This window comes from Myotis nattereri (genome assembly GCF_964212035.1).
Source record: "Myotis nattereri genome assembly, chromosome: 10".
NCBI lineage: Eukaryota > Metazoa > Chordata > Mammalia > Chiroptera > Vespertilionidae > Myotis > Myotis nattereri.
Window position 1 is genome coordinate 59,845,943 of NC_138085.1, and position 17,757 is coordinate 59,863,699.

At 44.1% G+C, this 17,757-nt stretch overlaps 1 protein-coding gene across 2 annotated transcripts in view; it reads right to left on the bottom strand.

Moving 5' to 3' along the window:
• The window catches only part of PRKCE (protein kinase C epsilon), a 444,584-nt gene that overhangs the window by 132,538 nt on the left and 294,289 nt on the right, over positions 1 to 17,757 (bottom strand). Inside the window, exons 8-12 of one of the 2 annotated variants that reach the window (XM_081100552.1) lie at positions 13,787 to 13,929; positions 12,596 to 12,655; positions 11,035 to 11,131; positions 8,041 to 8,240; positions 5,066 to 5,239 (exon numbers count right to left, since the gene is read on the bottom strand). In XM_081100552.1, the coding sequence (XP_080956678.1) occupies positions 5,066 to 5,239; positions 8,041 to 8,240; positions 11,035 to 11,131; positions 12,596 to 12,655; positions 13,787 to 13,929 (674 nt within the window). The remainder of the gene's footprint in view (positions 1 to 5,065; positions 5,240 to 8,040; positions 8,241 to 11,034; positions 11,132 to 12,595; positions 12,656 to 13,786; positions 13,930 to 17,757) is intronic. The other variant, XM_081100553.1, reaches the window with a different exon arrangement.

The window sequence follows — 17,757 nt, forward strand, 5'->3', positions numbered from 1 at the left end:
TCCCCGAGCCCACAAGCCCCAGGCCAAGAGGGAGGTGACCAATGGCAATAGGGGGCAGGACCGGTGAGTGAGCAGTACCAGGCCGGCCAAGGTGGGTGCCAACAGGGGGGTGTGGGGGGACTCCCCAATCGCCCTGCCAGTCGCCCCACAGATCAGCCCTGATTGCCGGCTAGGCCTAGGGACCCTACCGTGCACGAATTTCATGCACTGGGCCTCTAGTATAATATAATTAACTGAAAATCTGTTAAATGGCCGAAACCAGTTTGGCTCAGTGGATAGAGCGTCGACCTGCAGACAGAAGGGTCCCAGGTTCGATTCCGGTCAAGGGCATGTACCTGGGTTGCGGGCATATCCCCAGTGGGAGATGTGCAGGAGGCAGCTGATCGATGTTTCTCTCTCATCGATGTTTCTAACTCTCTATCTCTCTCCCTTCCTCTCTGTAAAAAATCAATAAAATATATTAAAAAAAAAAAAAAAAGGAAATCTGACCAATGACCAAATAAGTAACTATTGAATTCTAAGTGCATACTGATAACTAAGACTCATTTGAAAAATGTCTCCAGCTGCTTTTTAAGGATTTTTCCATCCTGCATTTCCCCAGGGCAGTGAGGGAGGCTGGCCCAGGGCGATTCTTCAGGAGCTCAACCTCAGTTTCCTGAGCAGTAGCTCACACAGGCAAAGCCCTCCCTGAGCTGGCTTCCCAGGCCTGGCAGGAAATGCCAAAGAGTGGGGGATGGGGTCGATTAGGGAGAGAGAAAGACGAAAAGTCATGGATGGACTTATTCAAGTCAGGGTTTGTTGGATCCAGTTGGAAGATGATGATTCACAATGGGGATCATGCACAGAATCTAAAAATGCCTGAGAATTTTATTCCCTGTAACTATAAAAACAAAAACAAAGCAAACCTACCACCCAGAGGCTTTCCTATCCCTAGGAAAATGGGAGCCCAGAAGGAGCAATTCCTGAAGTCGCTCCTCCCCTAGGGCCTGATTCACCAAGCCCGTACCTTTCAGAGCCTAGCTAAGTGCCCCCTCCCCATAAAGAAGGCTCACAGTATTACCCTCCCCTCTCTAGCAACCAGTATCTGATCTTACAGATGAAAGAATTTCCCTATTTTTCAAATATCCTCCCCTTCTTCCTCTCCTTCCTTGTTATTAAGCCATTGTCATTTCCTTGGAGGAAGTAGGACACAGAATGCTTGAGGGGTGTAGCTTTGGAAAAATAATAATGAAAACGAGATTTGGGGATAAATTCTAGGTCTTATCAGCCATCTCTTTGCCTTTATCCTCTTCCAAATGCTACCCATGCTTCATGGTCCAGGTTAGATTCTATCTCTTCCAGGAAGCCTTCCAAACTACCTTCTGCAGGGCTTCAAAGAAATCACCTAAATGGCTCCATCACAAGAGCTACCATGCTATAGAATATCACTCTGTGTGTCTTTCTCCCCACTAGATAGAAATCTCCATGAATTTAGAGTCAATAGCTTGTGAGTGTTGTAGCCCCAGAATCTAACAGTGTCTGACATGTAACACATGCTCAATAAATACATGTACATTCGTTGAAATAATTACAGGCCATACCTTTTATTTCTAACCAAAAAACAATTATTATGTGTACGTGCATGTATGAAAATATTAAGCATGCTACTAATTTAACACCATTACATCATCTGGCAATGTTAAAAATGAAAGTCTTAGTTTCTCATGCACATCAACAGGTAGTACAATTTCTGTAATTCTTTATGGCTATATCTGTCTTGATGAGCATATGCCTTTATTAAATAAGAATTATGCCCGGGGATTTTTAATTGTAAGAAAGAGAACCTGAGAGAAATGAGGCTACTCCATCTTGCCTGGAGTCAGGAGTCCCTTAGCTTCTTTTCATCCAATACATTTGACAGTTAATTAAATACAATTTTGTAGCATTCCCTAGTTGTTTCCATTTATTCTAGCATCGCAAAGAGCACACAGCATAGAGGGAACTCCAGTCAAACACCCAATTTAAATTTGATTAAAATTAATGTTATTCACGTAATTTACTGTTTTGTGTGCCTTTTCTCACTGGCTCTGGAGAGCTACCATTCCATTGGCCTTTTCCCACCCAGATCCCATGGAGGATGATCAGTGTGCAATGAGCCAAGGGCAAGTGGGCTTGGTATACAGAAAAGGCCAAATCCTTCTTTAACTGTAACTTGGTCATTCACTGGCCTATAGTAACCAGAACTAACGTTACCTGAGTTCATGAGTGATGCCAATGGGTTTGCACAATCATTGCCATCAGTCATCCTATCAGACACAGTACCCGCATCTCACACATAGTCAGTGCCGCCAGCAACCTATGTAATAACCAGAAGCCATGTGCGATCTCTCTGGAATGTTCCCATAGGGGCTGTTTTGGTCACTACAAACTGAAAAATAAAGGCTCGCCTAAAGATAATTAAACCTGACCTAACAATAGCGATGCTCTGTGTGTCTAAATTAAACAAGAAGGCAAGACATCTTACAAGGATTGCAATTGGGTCCTGTGGTCCTTAATCACGTACAAAGTCCTGGTTGAAACCAATCCGGGGAGGCTCAGAGGAATGGTCCTTTCTTTTCAGAAAAAGTGAAACTAAAGCAGGACCCAACCATGGCCACTTAACCCAGCTCCCATTCTCACCCCCACCCTCCCCATTCTGCAAAGCCTGGCTTGAGCTCCTTCCCCTCTCCAGACACTAACCAGCACCCTCTCCTCCGATTCCTCCTGGTTTGAACACCCCCACCCCCTGCCCAGAATGTAAGTGTGCAATGCTGTTTGCTGTTTGCTCTCTGCTTGCTTATGAAAATTAGATAACTCCTGTTCTTTATTTAATAAACCCACCTACTTGAGAATCATCTTCCTTTTTGCTGAAAACCCCACATCTAGCACCGAACTCAGAGCCAGGTGAATAACAGCTACTCATTAAAGCCATGCCTACCGGTCACATTTTCTAAAAGTTCAGTTGGAGGTTTATAAAGTGACTCTTCACAGCATTCCTTTCATTAGTAAGTGAAGGTCCTTTGGTGAAGTTAAATATGATCCCCTTTAGGAAAATCAGATGCACAGACATCTGTAGAGTGAGGCGTGTTGTGTTCCCCTGACCAGTGGTGGCACAGGACAAAGTTGCTCCCGTAACTGTGGCTGCCGGATAGTGGCCTGAGAAAGTGTGAGTAAATCTCCGAGCCACAGAGGAAAGTCTCTCCTCTCCCCAGCCTCACCCCCAGCCACCCAGACCCCAATCTCCACGTCAGTTTGGTTACTGTTTTCCCATAAAGGAAACCCATGGTGTCCTTCGCCACTATGTTGTGCTCCCAGCGCTGCCTCACGATGAGGAAGTCAGCTTGATGTCCTGAGATGCACCAGGAGAACACCGCTGGCCCTGAAGACACCTACACTCATGCCCCCACACATTCACCAAGGGGTGCAGGGCAGCTGCTCCTCCACAGGGACTGCCCACGCTCCACCAGCTACAGGGGACTCACAGCTAGACTGCCCCCCCCCCCGGGGTGTTAGTGCACACCTACAAGGTGTGAGGCCGTCGGACAGGCACCGGGGAGATAAAGACATACTGGACACATTTCTCACTAACCGAGAATCATGTTAAGTGGAGAAAAGAAGAAAGTTGACTTTGATCCTCTATCATCATGTTGGGCCTTTGTGCGTGTACATATACACAGAAATGCACAGGCCTTTGGCCCTTCGGAATGCACATAAAAAACAAGGGCAGCTAATATAAGTCCTGTGCTTGTTCAGAAAAGGGATTTCCACATTTTCTGAGGATATTTCTTTCTTCTGAGGGATCAGAGGGATTAGAAAAATTCCATTAGATGTGGTTCTCAGTCTGGAATGGTGGGGATCAAATAATTACGAAATAGTAGATTACATAAAAGTAACTTTTTTTCATTGCAGGTCTCCTTGGGGACTTACTTAAGCAAGTGTATATGGAGATACTCCTAGAGAAGTCAAGATGGGAGCGTTTCAAAGTATGTGCCACAGAGTCCTTCATTCTTAGAGTTTCCCAAGTGAGGAGGGTTCTGAGAAACACTCTTTGGGAAACAGTGTGCCAAAGAGACATAAGTTCCCTGAAGTCAGGGTCTCTGCCTTGCTCACCAATGTATCTCCAACACCTGGCACCAGGGAATGATTCGATATAATATAATTAACTAAAAATCTGCCAAATGGCCCAATGAGTGACTGTTGAATTCTAAGCCGAAAGACATGCATTCACAATGACATGGGGGTGAGACTGTGCCAAGAGCAGGGACTCGTCTCTCCATGATGGCACCTTCATGGTCTGGGCTCCAGGTGGGCACAGGTAAGAGTTTCAGGTGAGGTTGCCTTCACCTTTGCAAGAAGCCGAGAGCTACAAATCCGTAAGGCATCCTAAGAGACCTTGACCTTTTTTTTTTTTTCCCTAATAAGAGCTTCATAAAGAATGCTGGCATTTCTCTTCCTCACTCGGAATAAGAAACAAACTCAATCAGAGGTCGAACTTTCTGATGTGGTTACAGATTATCTTTGTTTCTCTACTGCCACCTTCTGGTAACCGGGATCTTACATGGTAAATTTAAAATGCCGCTTATTTGTATTGCCCTATGGCATTTTAAGCGCTTGTTTACATCCTTTACCTCCTATGACATTATGCAAGCTAGGAGCGGTGAGGGTGGCCTTTATTCTCTTTCATTTGCCCTGAAAACAGCATAGAGCTTTAGTGATTTGCGCAGCGATAAGTTAGAGCAGAGCCAGAACGAGCCACACCTGTTGGCTGGGCTTAGTCATTCGGCTTTGTCCAGCTACATCTGCAAAGAGTTCCTCGGCTGGCTCTCATCCCCTCACAAGCATAATCCTGGATGGAAAATTCCAGGCCTTTACAAAAGAGGATGCTTTTCAAATACACCCTGATCTTCTCAAGGGCAAAATCCATTCCACTTTACAAGGTTTTTGAGAAAGAATGTAGAGGGTCTATAATTGATCTTTCATCAGACAGTTAAGATGTCCCCCAGCGCTGCCCCATGATGGCGACCCACCAGCTTCGGCCTAAGCATACCTTGGTTTGGAAGCAGCAATAGAGTTGGGTTAGGTACGGGTGTTTCCGCGCTAGAGCCAAAATCCTCTTCTCTGTCATCGTGCAGTCCACATCGTCGTCCTGAAGGATGACGTCCTTCTTCAAGACTTTCACAGCATATACTTCGTCTTTGCCTTTGAGCTCCGCCAACATGACCTGCAATCAATCAAAACCACCCTGTCAGTATATACACGTAGGGAGAGAAGAAACACGCGTCAATACCAAGCGCTTAAAAACGGACTCCTTTCATTCATTTAAAATAGTATCAAAGCTTTTAAAAATGTCTATAGAAACTACCCATCCCAATACAGCTACTACCACTTAATTACTTTTAATCTGTAACACAGTGTCTGGGCAAAGAAAAGTTCAATGCACATCTGTTAAATAATTATCTACATGTTTATATACATTTGTCATACTTGCACTTAAGAGTATGGTAAATATAGCATAGCATGTTTTTTTAACCAGACAGTGTTTCATAAGCATTTTTCTACACAGTCTTCATCTTTATCATGGTGTCTGATAATTCAAGTAAATATATTACAAAGTTATTTAAACTTTTACCTCCTAGGAGACACTTGAGTCACAAGTAATTATTAAGTACTATATAAAAATTGCAAAGAATATTTTTGTACATATAATTTCTTTCTTTCTTTTGAATCATGTCCTCAAGATAGAAAGTGGTAGAAGTGGATTATGGGGCTAAATATTTGCACATGCCTAACTGATTTTCAAAAAGGATGTACAATGTAATGTGCCACTAGCAAAGGAGACGTGCTTTGGTTTCCCAGCGATTTACCAACATTGGGTGCTTCACTTAAAAAGCTATGTTGTTCATGTAATGAGTGTGAAATGTTACCTCGGTGCTGTTTTAACTTGCAATAAACTTTTTAAATATTTGTTTTCTAAGTAAATTTCTTTTGTGTGAACTATTTGTCAGTTTCCTCTTACGTATTTGTATGCACTTGGTCCATAAACATACTATCACTTTACTTTCTGTAAAGGTTTTTCTAAATTTGTCTTATAATTTTCTGGGTTTTTTTTCTATTAAACAGGATTATTTATCTTTTTGTAGTTGAACCTGCGCTTGTTTACCTTTGTGGTTTCTTCTGTAGCTTTAAAGGTAGGAGTTGTGATTCCTTCTCCAGAGAACCAATGAACAATTCTGTTTCTTAAATTTGTTTTATCATTTGATATTTTTGCACTCATTTCCCTACAAATGTGACAAGCCTTTCTCCCATTCAATAACTTAACTCCTCAGTACAGTTTCAGGGTAAATGTTAGAACTAAAGAGCAGTAACTCAGAAGCTTAATGAGGGAATTCGGGATGTAACTGTGAAGGCATTTAGTTGCCCACATACAATGCAAACTCTTTAAAACTGGCTCACTGTGACTGTGATTTTTTCCTAAGAAACAATCTAGATGCTTCAGAATCATCAGAGTTCCCATCCTGGCCACACGCCATATGGAACCCTGTAGCCTTTGAGGCTGCTTGTTCCCCATGAATCTTGCTCACAATGAAAGCTGCTCACATGCTTGAGTTATGCCGGCCAGAGGACTGGGGTCTGCTTCTTATTTAGCCATCTCTAAAGAATGTGATTACTTCAGCCTTTGCCATTTAAGTAGATCCAGTTACTTCCTGCAGCATTGATCTCAGACTGAGATGGGGCAGGTGAGATGGGCCAGGAACCAAGCTCTGTACCCTGGAGGCTCACAGAGCCATTCTCCTAGGAGTGTTGTGGCTCTGTCCCCCAGCAAGCTTCCTAACCCACAGCCTGACTTGTGAGGGCATGTGATCCCCAGGAGGTCCCAGAGGCAGGTGCCTGGGCTCTGGGGTAGGGCCTCTCTACTCCGGGAAGTCCTCAAAAAACAATGCTCATCCACTCCCAGGCATGGCTTTGCGAACAGCCGAAGAGCCGAAGAGCCGAAGAGCAGAGATCACAGCTGAAATGTTAACCAGCTTCTTAGGCTCTCTGCCTGTCCATCTCTTTTCTTTAAAGAATTATTTTTATTGATTTCAGATAGGAATGGAGAGAGATAAAAAAAAAAAAATCAATGATGAGAGAGAATCATTGATCGGCTGCCTCATGCACGCCACCTACTGAGGACTGAGCCCACAACCTGGACATGTGCCCGACTGAACATTGAACAGTGACCTCCTGGTTCACAGGTCAATGCTCAATCGCTGAGCCACACCAGCCAGGCTGTCCATCTTTTTTTCTAAATGAGCAGGAATTATTTTTCCATCGCACCCCACCTTCAGAATGGTGGCTGATCACCAGGAATGCTGTATTTGAGCACCCCCTCAATCCACACTCCATACCACTGTGTCCGTCCCAGTGGGGAGCAGGATAGGGAGGATGGCAGCAAGGGCAGAGGACCCTGATCCAAGAGAGGAGGTGATTATTCCCATTTTCTGGCACAAACAGAGGTTAAACAAAGCGTTTAGTAAGTGCCAGAAAAGTCAGTTACGTAACAGTTAACTTCCACGGTAACATGTGCTAAGACTTGTTTTGAGCCCCGAGTTCACAGAGGGCACACATGCTGGAGTTCATTTTCAAAGTCTATATAATGAATTAAAACCAGAACTTCAGATGACTCTCTGATGGAGGGAAGAACAGTATTGTTACCATTATTGATAATGGAATGCCAAGCACATGGAAAGCAATTTAAACTTTTCAAAGTGCTTTCTCAACCTATTACGTCACTTGATTCCCATCCCCATTTGACAAGTGGGCTACACGGAATCCCAAAGAAGGAAAAGGCCCACACTAACGTCCCCAGACAGTTAAGAGCAGAACCCCAGTTCCTATCTGCTTGGCCTCAGGCCACTTCCACTCAATAAGGAAGGAAAGTAGAACAAGACCAAGCTGAAAGGTTCATCTTATATCAAACAAATGAGGGGGCAGATGCCCAGGGCAGAGAAAATCAGCAGTTTTACCGCACAGGCCACAGACCTTGCCAAAGCTGCCTTTGCCCAACACTTTGATGAAGTTGAACTCGTCCAGGCCCAAGCGCTTGGTCTGGCCTTGCCGGACTTCACCGTTCTCTCCGGGGCTCGCCAGCTGGCCGTCGGTGGACCCTGCTGCCCTGTGCTCCTCCCCTCGGTTGTCAAATGACAAGGCCTTCCGGATGTTGTTTTCAAGTTCTTTTAATTCTAGAGCCGAGGGAGACAAGATAATGCATTAGTGCACAGCTCACGAGCCCTCAGATCTCAGAATTTCACCCCCATGAGTCCCCACCCTTTTTTTTTTTTTTTTGGCTTTTCATAACAACAGATCCGGTATGGCATTCCTTTATGTTCCTTCATTGACACACTTTCATGGGCACTTAACATACAGCAGGGCCTAGGCATGCAAAGAGGAGGACACAGCCCAGCAACCGACTCCTTCAGCGTAGACTGGACCACAGCCACCTCTCTGAAAGCCCCCTTTGGCTAGTGGCCTGTCCAATTGTTCTTGGTTAGTGCAAGAATCCCAGCCTTCTCGGGAACCTTGCAGAGTTCCAAAGGCCACGGATAACCTTTGAGTTTCCTTTGAAGATTAGAGTAACGACTCACTGAGAACTGTCATCACAGTAATCTTGGTGATGGAATTATTTCATCTTCTACAGGATTTTATGTGGCTTTGTTGCTGGGTTTACTCTAAATACCCATCCCATGCAAGGTTATTTAACAAAACAAGCAAGGAGCTTATCATTAACCAAAGAACTGCTTCCCCACAGGGACATGCTGCAAATGTATCTCAGATGGGGCAGGATTCTCAGTACAATTTCACAATGGTGAGGCCGGAGGGACGCAAGGCTGTAATGCAAACTCCCTGGGGCTGATAACGCCGGGTGAGCCTCAGACCTTTTCTCTTTGAGGAAGCTTTATTGTGAGCTATTAATTCACCCAGATGCACATTCCTCTTGTAGATATGGGCATCTTGAGCATAATCCAATTTTAAGACACTCGTGAATAACACCGGGATTGCACAAGAGGAACACAGACTCTAACGCGTGGGAATCAGAATCAGGCATGGGCGACCAGGAGCTGGACCTAAAGAGATCTCCAGCTTCTTTCAGAGGACTGAGGCCCACGCAGCGCACTCGAGGAACCTGGGATCTTCCGGAGATCTGGTGTCTGGCTCCCCTGAGAAGGGGAGGCCTGGGGAGAGCTTCTGAGCCTTCCGCTATCCCCTGACCCAATCGGCAGATTCCTATCGCATACTCTTCACTAGATATAGCTTTTAGCCTCAGCATAGAGCAAAAAGTCCGTTTCCAAGGCAAGTTAGTAAATGGAGTTTGGAAGATAGAACTTGGGTGTTTAGGGATACTGAAGCTTGAAGAAAATGCCTATGTCCTTACAATGGAGCAAAGAGAAACCGTGTCTTATTTCTGTTTCATAATAATGCCAGGTCTTGCTAAGAGGGTTTTCACATTCATCTGTGCACATGTCACTGCTGGGTAATACTGGCACCTGCATTAACTGGGGACAGAGAGAGGCCCTGGGAGGTACTGCGCCCTGCCGAGGCTGGGCAGCACACTGGGCAGAAACCACACAGAAAATGGGTCGCCTCCCTCTTACGAGGGCCTCTTTACCCTAGGACCCCATCTCCTGGAAGTTCTCACAGGGAAACAGGAGAACACCCACGCTGGTCCAGGATAATACCTGCTCGTCTGGAGCTCCCCGAGCATCATCGGATGCCTTACATTGGGTTCAGCCTCTTTTGGACTGACGGACAAGTTAAGCAGAGCAGCACAAAGAGGGACTCAGACCAATTATTCTGTGGCCTCAGGACTGGCACACTGCCCCGCAGCTGTTTTATTTACTCCTGGGTACGAAGAGCTGGGTCACATCTGCAGGGTAAGATGACCTGGGAGGCGGGTTTGATGGCACAGACTCGGAGAGTGGGGTCCCTAAGCCAGGACGGGCATGGTCTTGCCCGTTACCACTGGCGTGGATCCACTAACCTTTGGACAAATCTGTGCAAGTCTCTGACCTTCCACTTCCCACCATGTAACATGGGGACAGTAAAGGGGCACCAGCATAGAGTTGGTGTGAACATAGAATTTGGATAATGACCACAAAAGGGGCTTCAAGATACCCAGGCGCTCTAACGCAATACAATTAGTCCTGCTCTGCAGATGCGTATTTCCCTCCCCAGTGACGCCTGGTTCTGGTCACCAGAGGGGAAGTTTGAAGTGTCTAAGTCCCTTCTCAGCCTCACCATTCCGCCAGCAGAATCAGAAACCTCTGCCCGGCCAGCGTGGCTCAGTGGTTGAGCATCAACCTATGAACCAGGATGTCAGAGTTCGATTCTTGGTCAAGGGCACATGCCTGGATTGCCAGCTTGATCCCCAATTGAGGCAGTTGATCAATGATTCTCTCTCATCATTAATGTTTCTCTCTCTCTCCCCCTCTCCCTTCCTCTCTGAAATCAATAAAAATACATTAAAAATTAAAAAACAAAACAAGAAACCTCTGATTACTTTACACTCATCCCTATGGGGAGGAAGGAGATAGCCTGAGCTGAGCTTGAAAGAGGAGTGAGGCTTCCTGCCAACCTCTTGCAGTCTCTTCCCCAGCTTTGTCCTATCTCCACCCACCCACTCTGGCCAGGATAGGAGACGTCGTCCCCACCCATCCCCTGACTCCTGCCCTGATCTCAGGTTTTGGGTGTGATAGTTAGAGTCAGGAGGAATTAAGTCAAACTGAGTGATGCTGACAGGCCTGGGGCCCAGTGGTAAGAGAAGGGGCTCTTACTCAGGCCTGGAAGGGATTTAAGGTAGAAAGGCATTTACTGCCTTGTCCTTAAGACAGCCTTGTAGAGTGAAGGAACCGCTAATGAGTCAACAGGGCCACTGGCTGTTTCGGGAACGCAGGGCCATTCTTGGGTAGGGAGGCCTCAGCTCCTCTGAACTTCTGATAACCAAGCTCAGAGGTAAAGAAGCAAATCCGAGGGTCTCACCCTGGTCACAAGGGGAGGTGGGTGCTGACTTGGACCGGTCTTCCTCTGAGGGTGAGCCTCCAGAAGCGGGCTGCGGGGACTCGGCACCAGCAAGGAGCTAGAGAGGGGGGAGAGGAAGAGGGGAGAGAGGCGTCAGAAACGAGGGTGGCGAGTTCCCTGAGGCCAAAAGCTTCAAGATCCCCTACCCAGCACCAAAGGGGTTCCTGGTGCAGTAACACTGCTGAATTAATCGTCTGAAAGCATAGTCTCAAGGTTTTCTTTGCCAGTTAAAGGGAAGAAAACAAAAGACTTCAGTTTGTTCAATTATTATTCTGCCCAAATACAACTGACCTTTTTAAGCAAAACTCAAGCAAACCCCCTTTCATAAAATCTCCCTCGCCTGTTCCAGCGATGCAAGTTACCTTATCCAAAGCAACGTGACACGGTCTTACCACCAGTTTGGCATTTACTCATTGTCTTGTTCAGCTCTAGTTAATACTCTCTGTATGTGTATATTTATGTGGGGCTCTCTGCTCAGGTAGACTATGGGTTTTTTGCAGGATGGTATTGGTATCGTCCTGGTGACTTATACAAATGATACACATACTAAGAGATGCTCAGTAAATACTTTCAGATGTACTGATACTTGTTAGCAAAGTTTAAAAGAACAAGTGAACTCTCGTTTTTACACAAATGTTGACATATCCCAGTGAACTCTCATTTTTACACAAATGTTGACATATCCATTTAAGTTCCCATTAAAGTCTGAGATTTGGACTAAGAGACCACAAGCATTTCTGTTCCCTTTTCTTCTTGGTCTACCAGCTGTGTGCACACGTCCTTTCTGGATGAGGGACTGACTACTTGCAAGGGGCAATATGAAGGGAATGAAAAATCCAGTGAGCCCGACTCTCCTGCAAAGAAGCCCTTTTAGTTTCTGACCAAGGGCACTTGTCTCCCATCCTCTTATACAAACCTGAGCTTATACTTAGTTCACTTAGCTTATTTCTAGCTTTTGCATGAGGGCATTGCAGCAATAAAAATACCAGGACTGCACTCCCTTTATCTTCTACTCTACTTCTTTCTGAACTTCTCCATGTTGGCTTCTTACCACCGGATTCCCCAAATCCAAGATAGACAGATGATGCCCACATAAGTATGGGGAAGAGGGCAGGTACTGAGTTTTCTTTTAAATGCTTCATGACAATCAATATTGTCTCAATTTACTTCTAGCAAGGAAAAATAAAAACCCCGTCTCCTGAAAATGGCTCTCTCTAGAGCTCATCAATGTGTGTGTGTGTCCAGCCTTGTAATCACAAGGTGTTTATACCTCCTGCCTCTTCAGCAGGGCCCTAGTACTCCTGGGTGCTGACATTCTGCTTGCAATGTCAATGCCTTAGGTCAATAACTTAAGTCCTGTTTCAACCAGTGGGGTATACAGAGCTGAGAAGAGCCACCAGAAGCCCAGAATCTCACAGTCAACCATTAAAATAGACTTCATTTCTGCTACTCTTGCAGAAACAGCTTTCTTGATTGGGAAGGTAGAGAAGCAGCAGCTTAAGAAGATGAAAACAATCCACACCTTCCCATTCAAGGGAGAAGGCTCTTCTGAGAGGCACCAGGGAAAAGGCATGGGCAGCTTCTAAAATGAGAAGGGAAACACAGAGCCCTTCAGAAGGTGTTTTACTGCAAAATTTAGAAGAAACACTTAGGGGTCAGGATGATAGAGGCACCCAGAGCTAGACGGGCTTTTCTAGGGAAAGCTTGAGAATGCCTGATGCCGGGCAACGAGGGCCACTGTCCACCCACCGCCACCAGGATTTTCTTGCCCGGTTAGCTTGGTTCTGATTTTGCCATAACTTACTTTTTCAAAGATCGCTTACATTTTCCAGGTTAGCAGCCAAGGATAAAAAGGGCCTTCAAAGCAAATGCCATGGGCACCCTTTAGCTCTATTTGCATCTGTGGGCCCTGACTTACCAAAACAACAATTTAGCAAACAGAGCTCTTCCTACTGACATTCAGAATGTCACATGGACAGAGACAGGGCTTTGGTCTGCAAAGAAAAGCCCAGATGTTTCATGTCATGGGGCATTAACCATGTCCCCTGGGCAGCCGAGTGCCGGCACTATCACAGATCTTGGCTTGCTCCCTAGAAAAGAATGTGGCTCCAGCTCTTCATCCCTTTTATCCTCGTCGCAGTGATAGCAGGGCAAAGTGCAAACACTGACATTGCTTTCATGCCAGTTCTGGAGGCAGATGCATCTATTTCCTGGTCTACAGTTGGCCTGCTTTTTCTAGAACAGCGGTTCTCAACCTGTGTGTCGCGACCCCTTTGGTGGTCGAACAACCCTTTCACAGGGGTTGCCTAAAACCATCCTGCATATCAGATATTTACATTATGATTCATAACAGTAGCAACATTACAGTTTTGAAGTAGCAACGAAAATAATTTTATGGTTGGGGCACAACATGAGGAACTGTATTTAAAGGTCCAGAAGGTTGAGAATCACTGTTCTAGAAGAAATTCTAAAGTCCTCCTCTAGGTTCCCTTGAGAAACGTAACACTTGAGGCTCCCCCTCTTCTGGAACTGAAGGAGATTTTAATGTTACTTGCCTAGCCTCTATTTCTTTTCCTTTCAATCATGTGCTGTTTTGAGTACAGTGTCTCAAACCCAGCAATCTTGTAACCTCACTCCAAGGCACTGCCAGGGAGCTAGCGCCGAGATGTGGGCCCACAAAGAGCTCCAGAAACACCACCGAGTGGCCTGTTACCTTTTTCCTCCTCTGGCCACTGTTGGTGATTTTGTCTGGGGTGACGCCAAGGTCTGCCAGGACTTTGGCGATTCCTCTGGCGTCCACTCCACAGTTGGGAGCCACGTTGGTCTCGCAGCGTCGGTGGACGTTCATCTTGCAGACTATAAGGAGACAATGAAGAGAAACTTCACAGTGTTCATGGCCTAAAACTATAATTTTTTTTCTTTCTAATTGTTAAGTACTGCGTGTGCATTAATAGGATTTGGGAAATGCAGAAAGACAAAAAGAGGAAAATAAAAATCACCCATCGTCCCATCACGTAACTAAAATCATCCATGAAACCATCACACACAGATAACCACTGTTTATCACCTGAATAAATGTCACATTTGCACTTCCTTTCAGGGAACAGAACACTGACTGTGGAAGAATTTAATTGGTTTGTCTGAAGCAACGTTCACTTGGATTGTGAACCCAAGAAGGTCACATGTACACGGTCTGTTCTATTACTCTGTTGAAAGGTGGGAATATTACCCAGAGAGGAATGCCCCAAAGAGAGCCTATTAAAATGTCATCTGAGCACAGCCAGCATGGCTCAGTGGTTGAGCGTCGATCTATGAACCAGGAGGTCACAGTTCAATTCCAGGTCAGGGCACATGCCCAGGTTGCGGGCTTGAGCCCCAGTGTGGGGTGTGCAGAATGAGGCTGGTCAATGATTCTCTCTCATCATTAATCTCTCTCTCTCCCTTCCTTGCAGAAATCAATAAAAATATATTTTAAACAAAAGATGTCACCTGAAAATGAGGATACTGGCCTGGCTGGTGTGGCTCAGTGGTTGAGCATGGACCCATGCACTATGAGGTCACTAGTTTGATTCTGGGTCAGAGTACATGCCGGGGTTTCCAGCTCAGTTCCCAGCAGGGGGTCTGCAGGAGGCAGCCAATGGATGTTGTTGTTCCTCTCATTGATGTTTCTCTCTCTCCCCCTCTCCCTTCCCCTCTCTAAAAACAAACAAACAAACAAAAAACCCCACACATATTTAAAAAAAAGGACATTGAATGAGGTGACCTTCAAGGCACCTTTCAAACCTAAAATCCAATTTCAACAGAACAAACGCCGTGCCGGAATGTCACTTGACCTACATCACTGAGTTCTTGGTATAGGACATCACAGGAGAAACAAACTGTTCTGGTTTCCAGTCCAGCATGTAAGGAGCTGGAAGTAGTCATTCTGTCCTAACAAGTAAAAAGCTGAACAAACTGAACAATCAACAACTCTCCTTGGATTTATTAGATAAGAAAGTCACAGGGCAAAGCGCTGGCCCCAAAATGGGAGAGGCAGGCAACTAAGGTGAATCAGAACAGAAACTCCCAGCTACAGCCTCTGTGGGAACCAGTGCCATGGTAGGAAAATCTGAACTGAAATTGGAAAATTGCTGGAGTCTCAGAGAGGACACATCTGAGGGTCAAAAACTCTAGGCAGACCTGGTCATAGGGGTTCCGCACTTTTGTGAGTTTTACCAGGTTCCCATGGTGAATATTGGGGGGGTGGGTGGGATTTACTTATGCTTCTTGAAGAAAGAAGGGAAAGGAAACCATTGGACATACTCCAGGGCACTCCAGAGCCTAAACTATTATAGTTTTATCAGATCCTAACTGATCTGAGGGAGGAAAAATACCCAATACCAGCCTGCTCTAGCGCCCTTCCTGTCCCACCTACGAAGGGAGAAAAATCTGAACTTGTAAATTCACAGTCCAGAGGCACAGGCTCACTGAAAGACAGATCTCCTCACTGGACCACGGAGCCTTCCCTTCCCAACACTGCACCATCACTACAGCTCCTATTAACCAGCACATCAAGTCCGGTAGCAAGAAAAAAATCACAAGGTGTACTAAAAGGGAAGAGACAGATCAAGCATCAAAACCAGAACCAGGGATGCTGGGATTATCAGACTAGACATTTAAAACAACTACAATTAATATGCCGGGCGGCTCTGAGCAATAAAGTAGACAGCATGTAAAAGCAGATGGGCAATGTTAAGCAGAGAAATTGAAATTCTAAGAAAGAATCAAAGGAAATGCTTGAGACCAAAACACTAGCAGATATGAAGGAGGCCGTTAGTAGAAGAAAGAATCTCTGAACTTAAAGAAATGTCAATAGAAACTTCCAAACAGAAAAAAAGACAAAAGACTTTTTTTAAAAAAAGGGAACAGAATACCTAGCAATTGTGGGACAACTACAAATGGGAATAGTAGAACGAAAAGAGAGAAGAAATATCTGAAGCAAAAATGACTGAAAATGTCCTTGAATTAATGTCAGACACCAAAGCATAGATCCAGGAATCTCCAAGAATACCAGGTAGGATAAATTACCAAAACAAAAATAAGAGACCAACAACAAACTACGCTTAGGCATAACATACATGAACTGCAGAAAATCAAAGATAAAGAAAAATAATTGTGAAAGAAGCCGGAAGGAAATAACACCTTACCTATAGAGGAGTGAAGATCAAAAGTACACCCTGCTTCTCAGAAGCCATGCAAGCAAGAAGAGAGTGAAGAGAAATACTTAAAGTATTGAGAGAAAACAGCAACATAGAATTTTGTGCCCTGTGAAATTATCTTTCAAAAATGAAGGAGAAATAAAGACTTTCTTGGACAAAATTATGGGGAATTTGTTGACAGTAGACCTGCCTTGCAGGAAATGTTAAAAAGAAGTTCTTCAGCGAGAAGAAAAATGATGTAGGTCAGACACTCAGATCTACATAAAGAAAGGGAGAGCATCAAAGAAGGAATAAGTGACATTAAAATAAAATTTTTTTTCTTATTCTTAATTGATCAAATAGATAACAGTTTTAAAAATAATAGCAGCAATGTATTTGATTATGGTGCTTATACATATCATGCACATAAATATATATGCTTATGTATAAGTGAAGTGAATGACAGCAATAATTCATGAAGTGGGAGGAAAGCATTAGGATTATTTTGTTATTATAAGCTATTTGCACTACCCATGAAGCAATAGAGTGTTATTTGAAAGTGGAATGGATTGTAAATGCATATTGCAAACTCTAGGGCAGCCACTAAAATAAGTAAAAAAGAATAACTGATACGCTAAGAGAAAATGGAATCTTATAACATGTTCAATTAAAACCACAAAAGGCAGAAAGAATGAAAGACAAAAACAGGGACAAAGAAAAGGGGCATTAAATAAAAAACAGTAGCAAAACCGTGGTTCTTAATTCAACTATATCAGTAATCACTTTAAACCTCACTGGTCCAAATATACCAATTAAAAGAGCTTGTCAGAAAGGATCAAAAAGTAAGACCCAACTATGTGTTGTCTACAAGAAATGCACTTGAATTATAATACACATACAGATTAAAACTAAAGATAGAAATAAAGATATACCATGCTAACACTAATTTTAAAAAAAAATAAGGAGCAGCTATAGTAATTTCACACAAAGAAAGCTTCTGAACAAGGAAAGTGATTAGGGATTCTAAAGGGCATTACATAATGACAAAGGACCTTTTTTCAGCCTTTTGTCTTTTTCTGTTTGGAAGTTTCTATTGACATATCTTTAAGTTCTGAGATTCTTTCCTCTACATAATGGTAAAAACCCTCAACAAAGTCTTAGCAGATTGAATCCAATAATGTATTATGATCCGATGGGATTTGTCCCAGGTACACAAGGCTAATTCAACATTTGAAAATCAATTAACGTAACCCATCACATTAACAGGCAAAAGATGAAAATCACATAATCCTATCAATAGATGCAGAAAAGAGCATTTGATAAGATCAAACACCCATTCATGACGAACTCTCAGCAACCAAGAAATAGAGGAGAACTTTCTCAACTTGAAAAATCACATCTACAAAAACCAAAAACTAACATTATGCTTAATGCTCATAAAGAACTATTTATCCACAACAGGCAAATAACTTTCAAAAGTCAACAACTAGGAAATAAACAAGCCAAC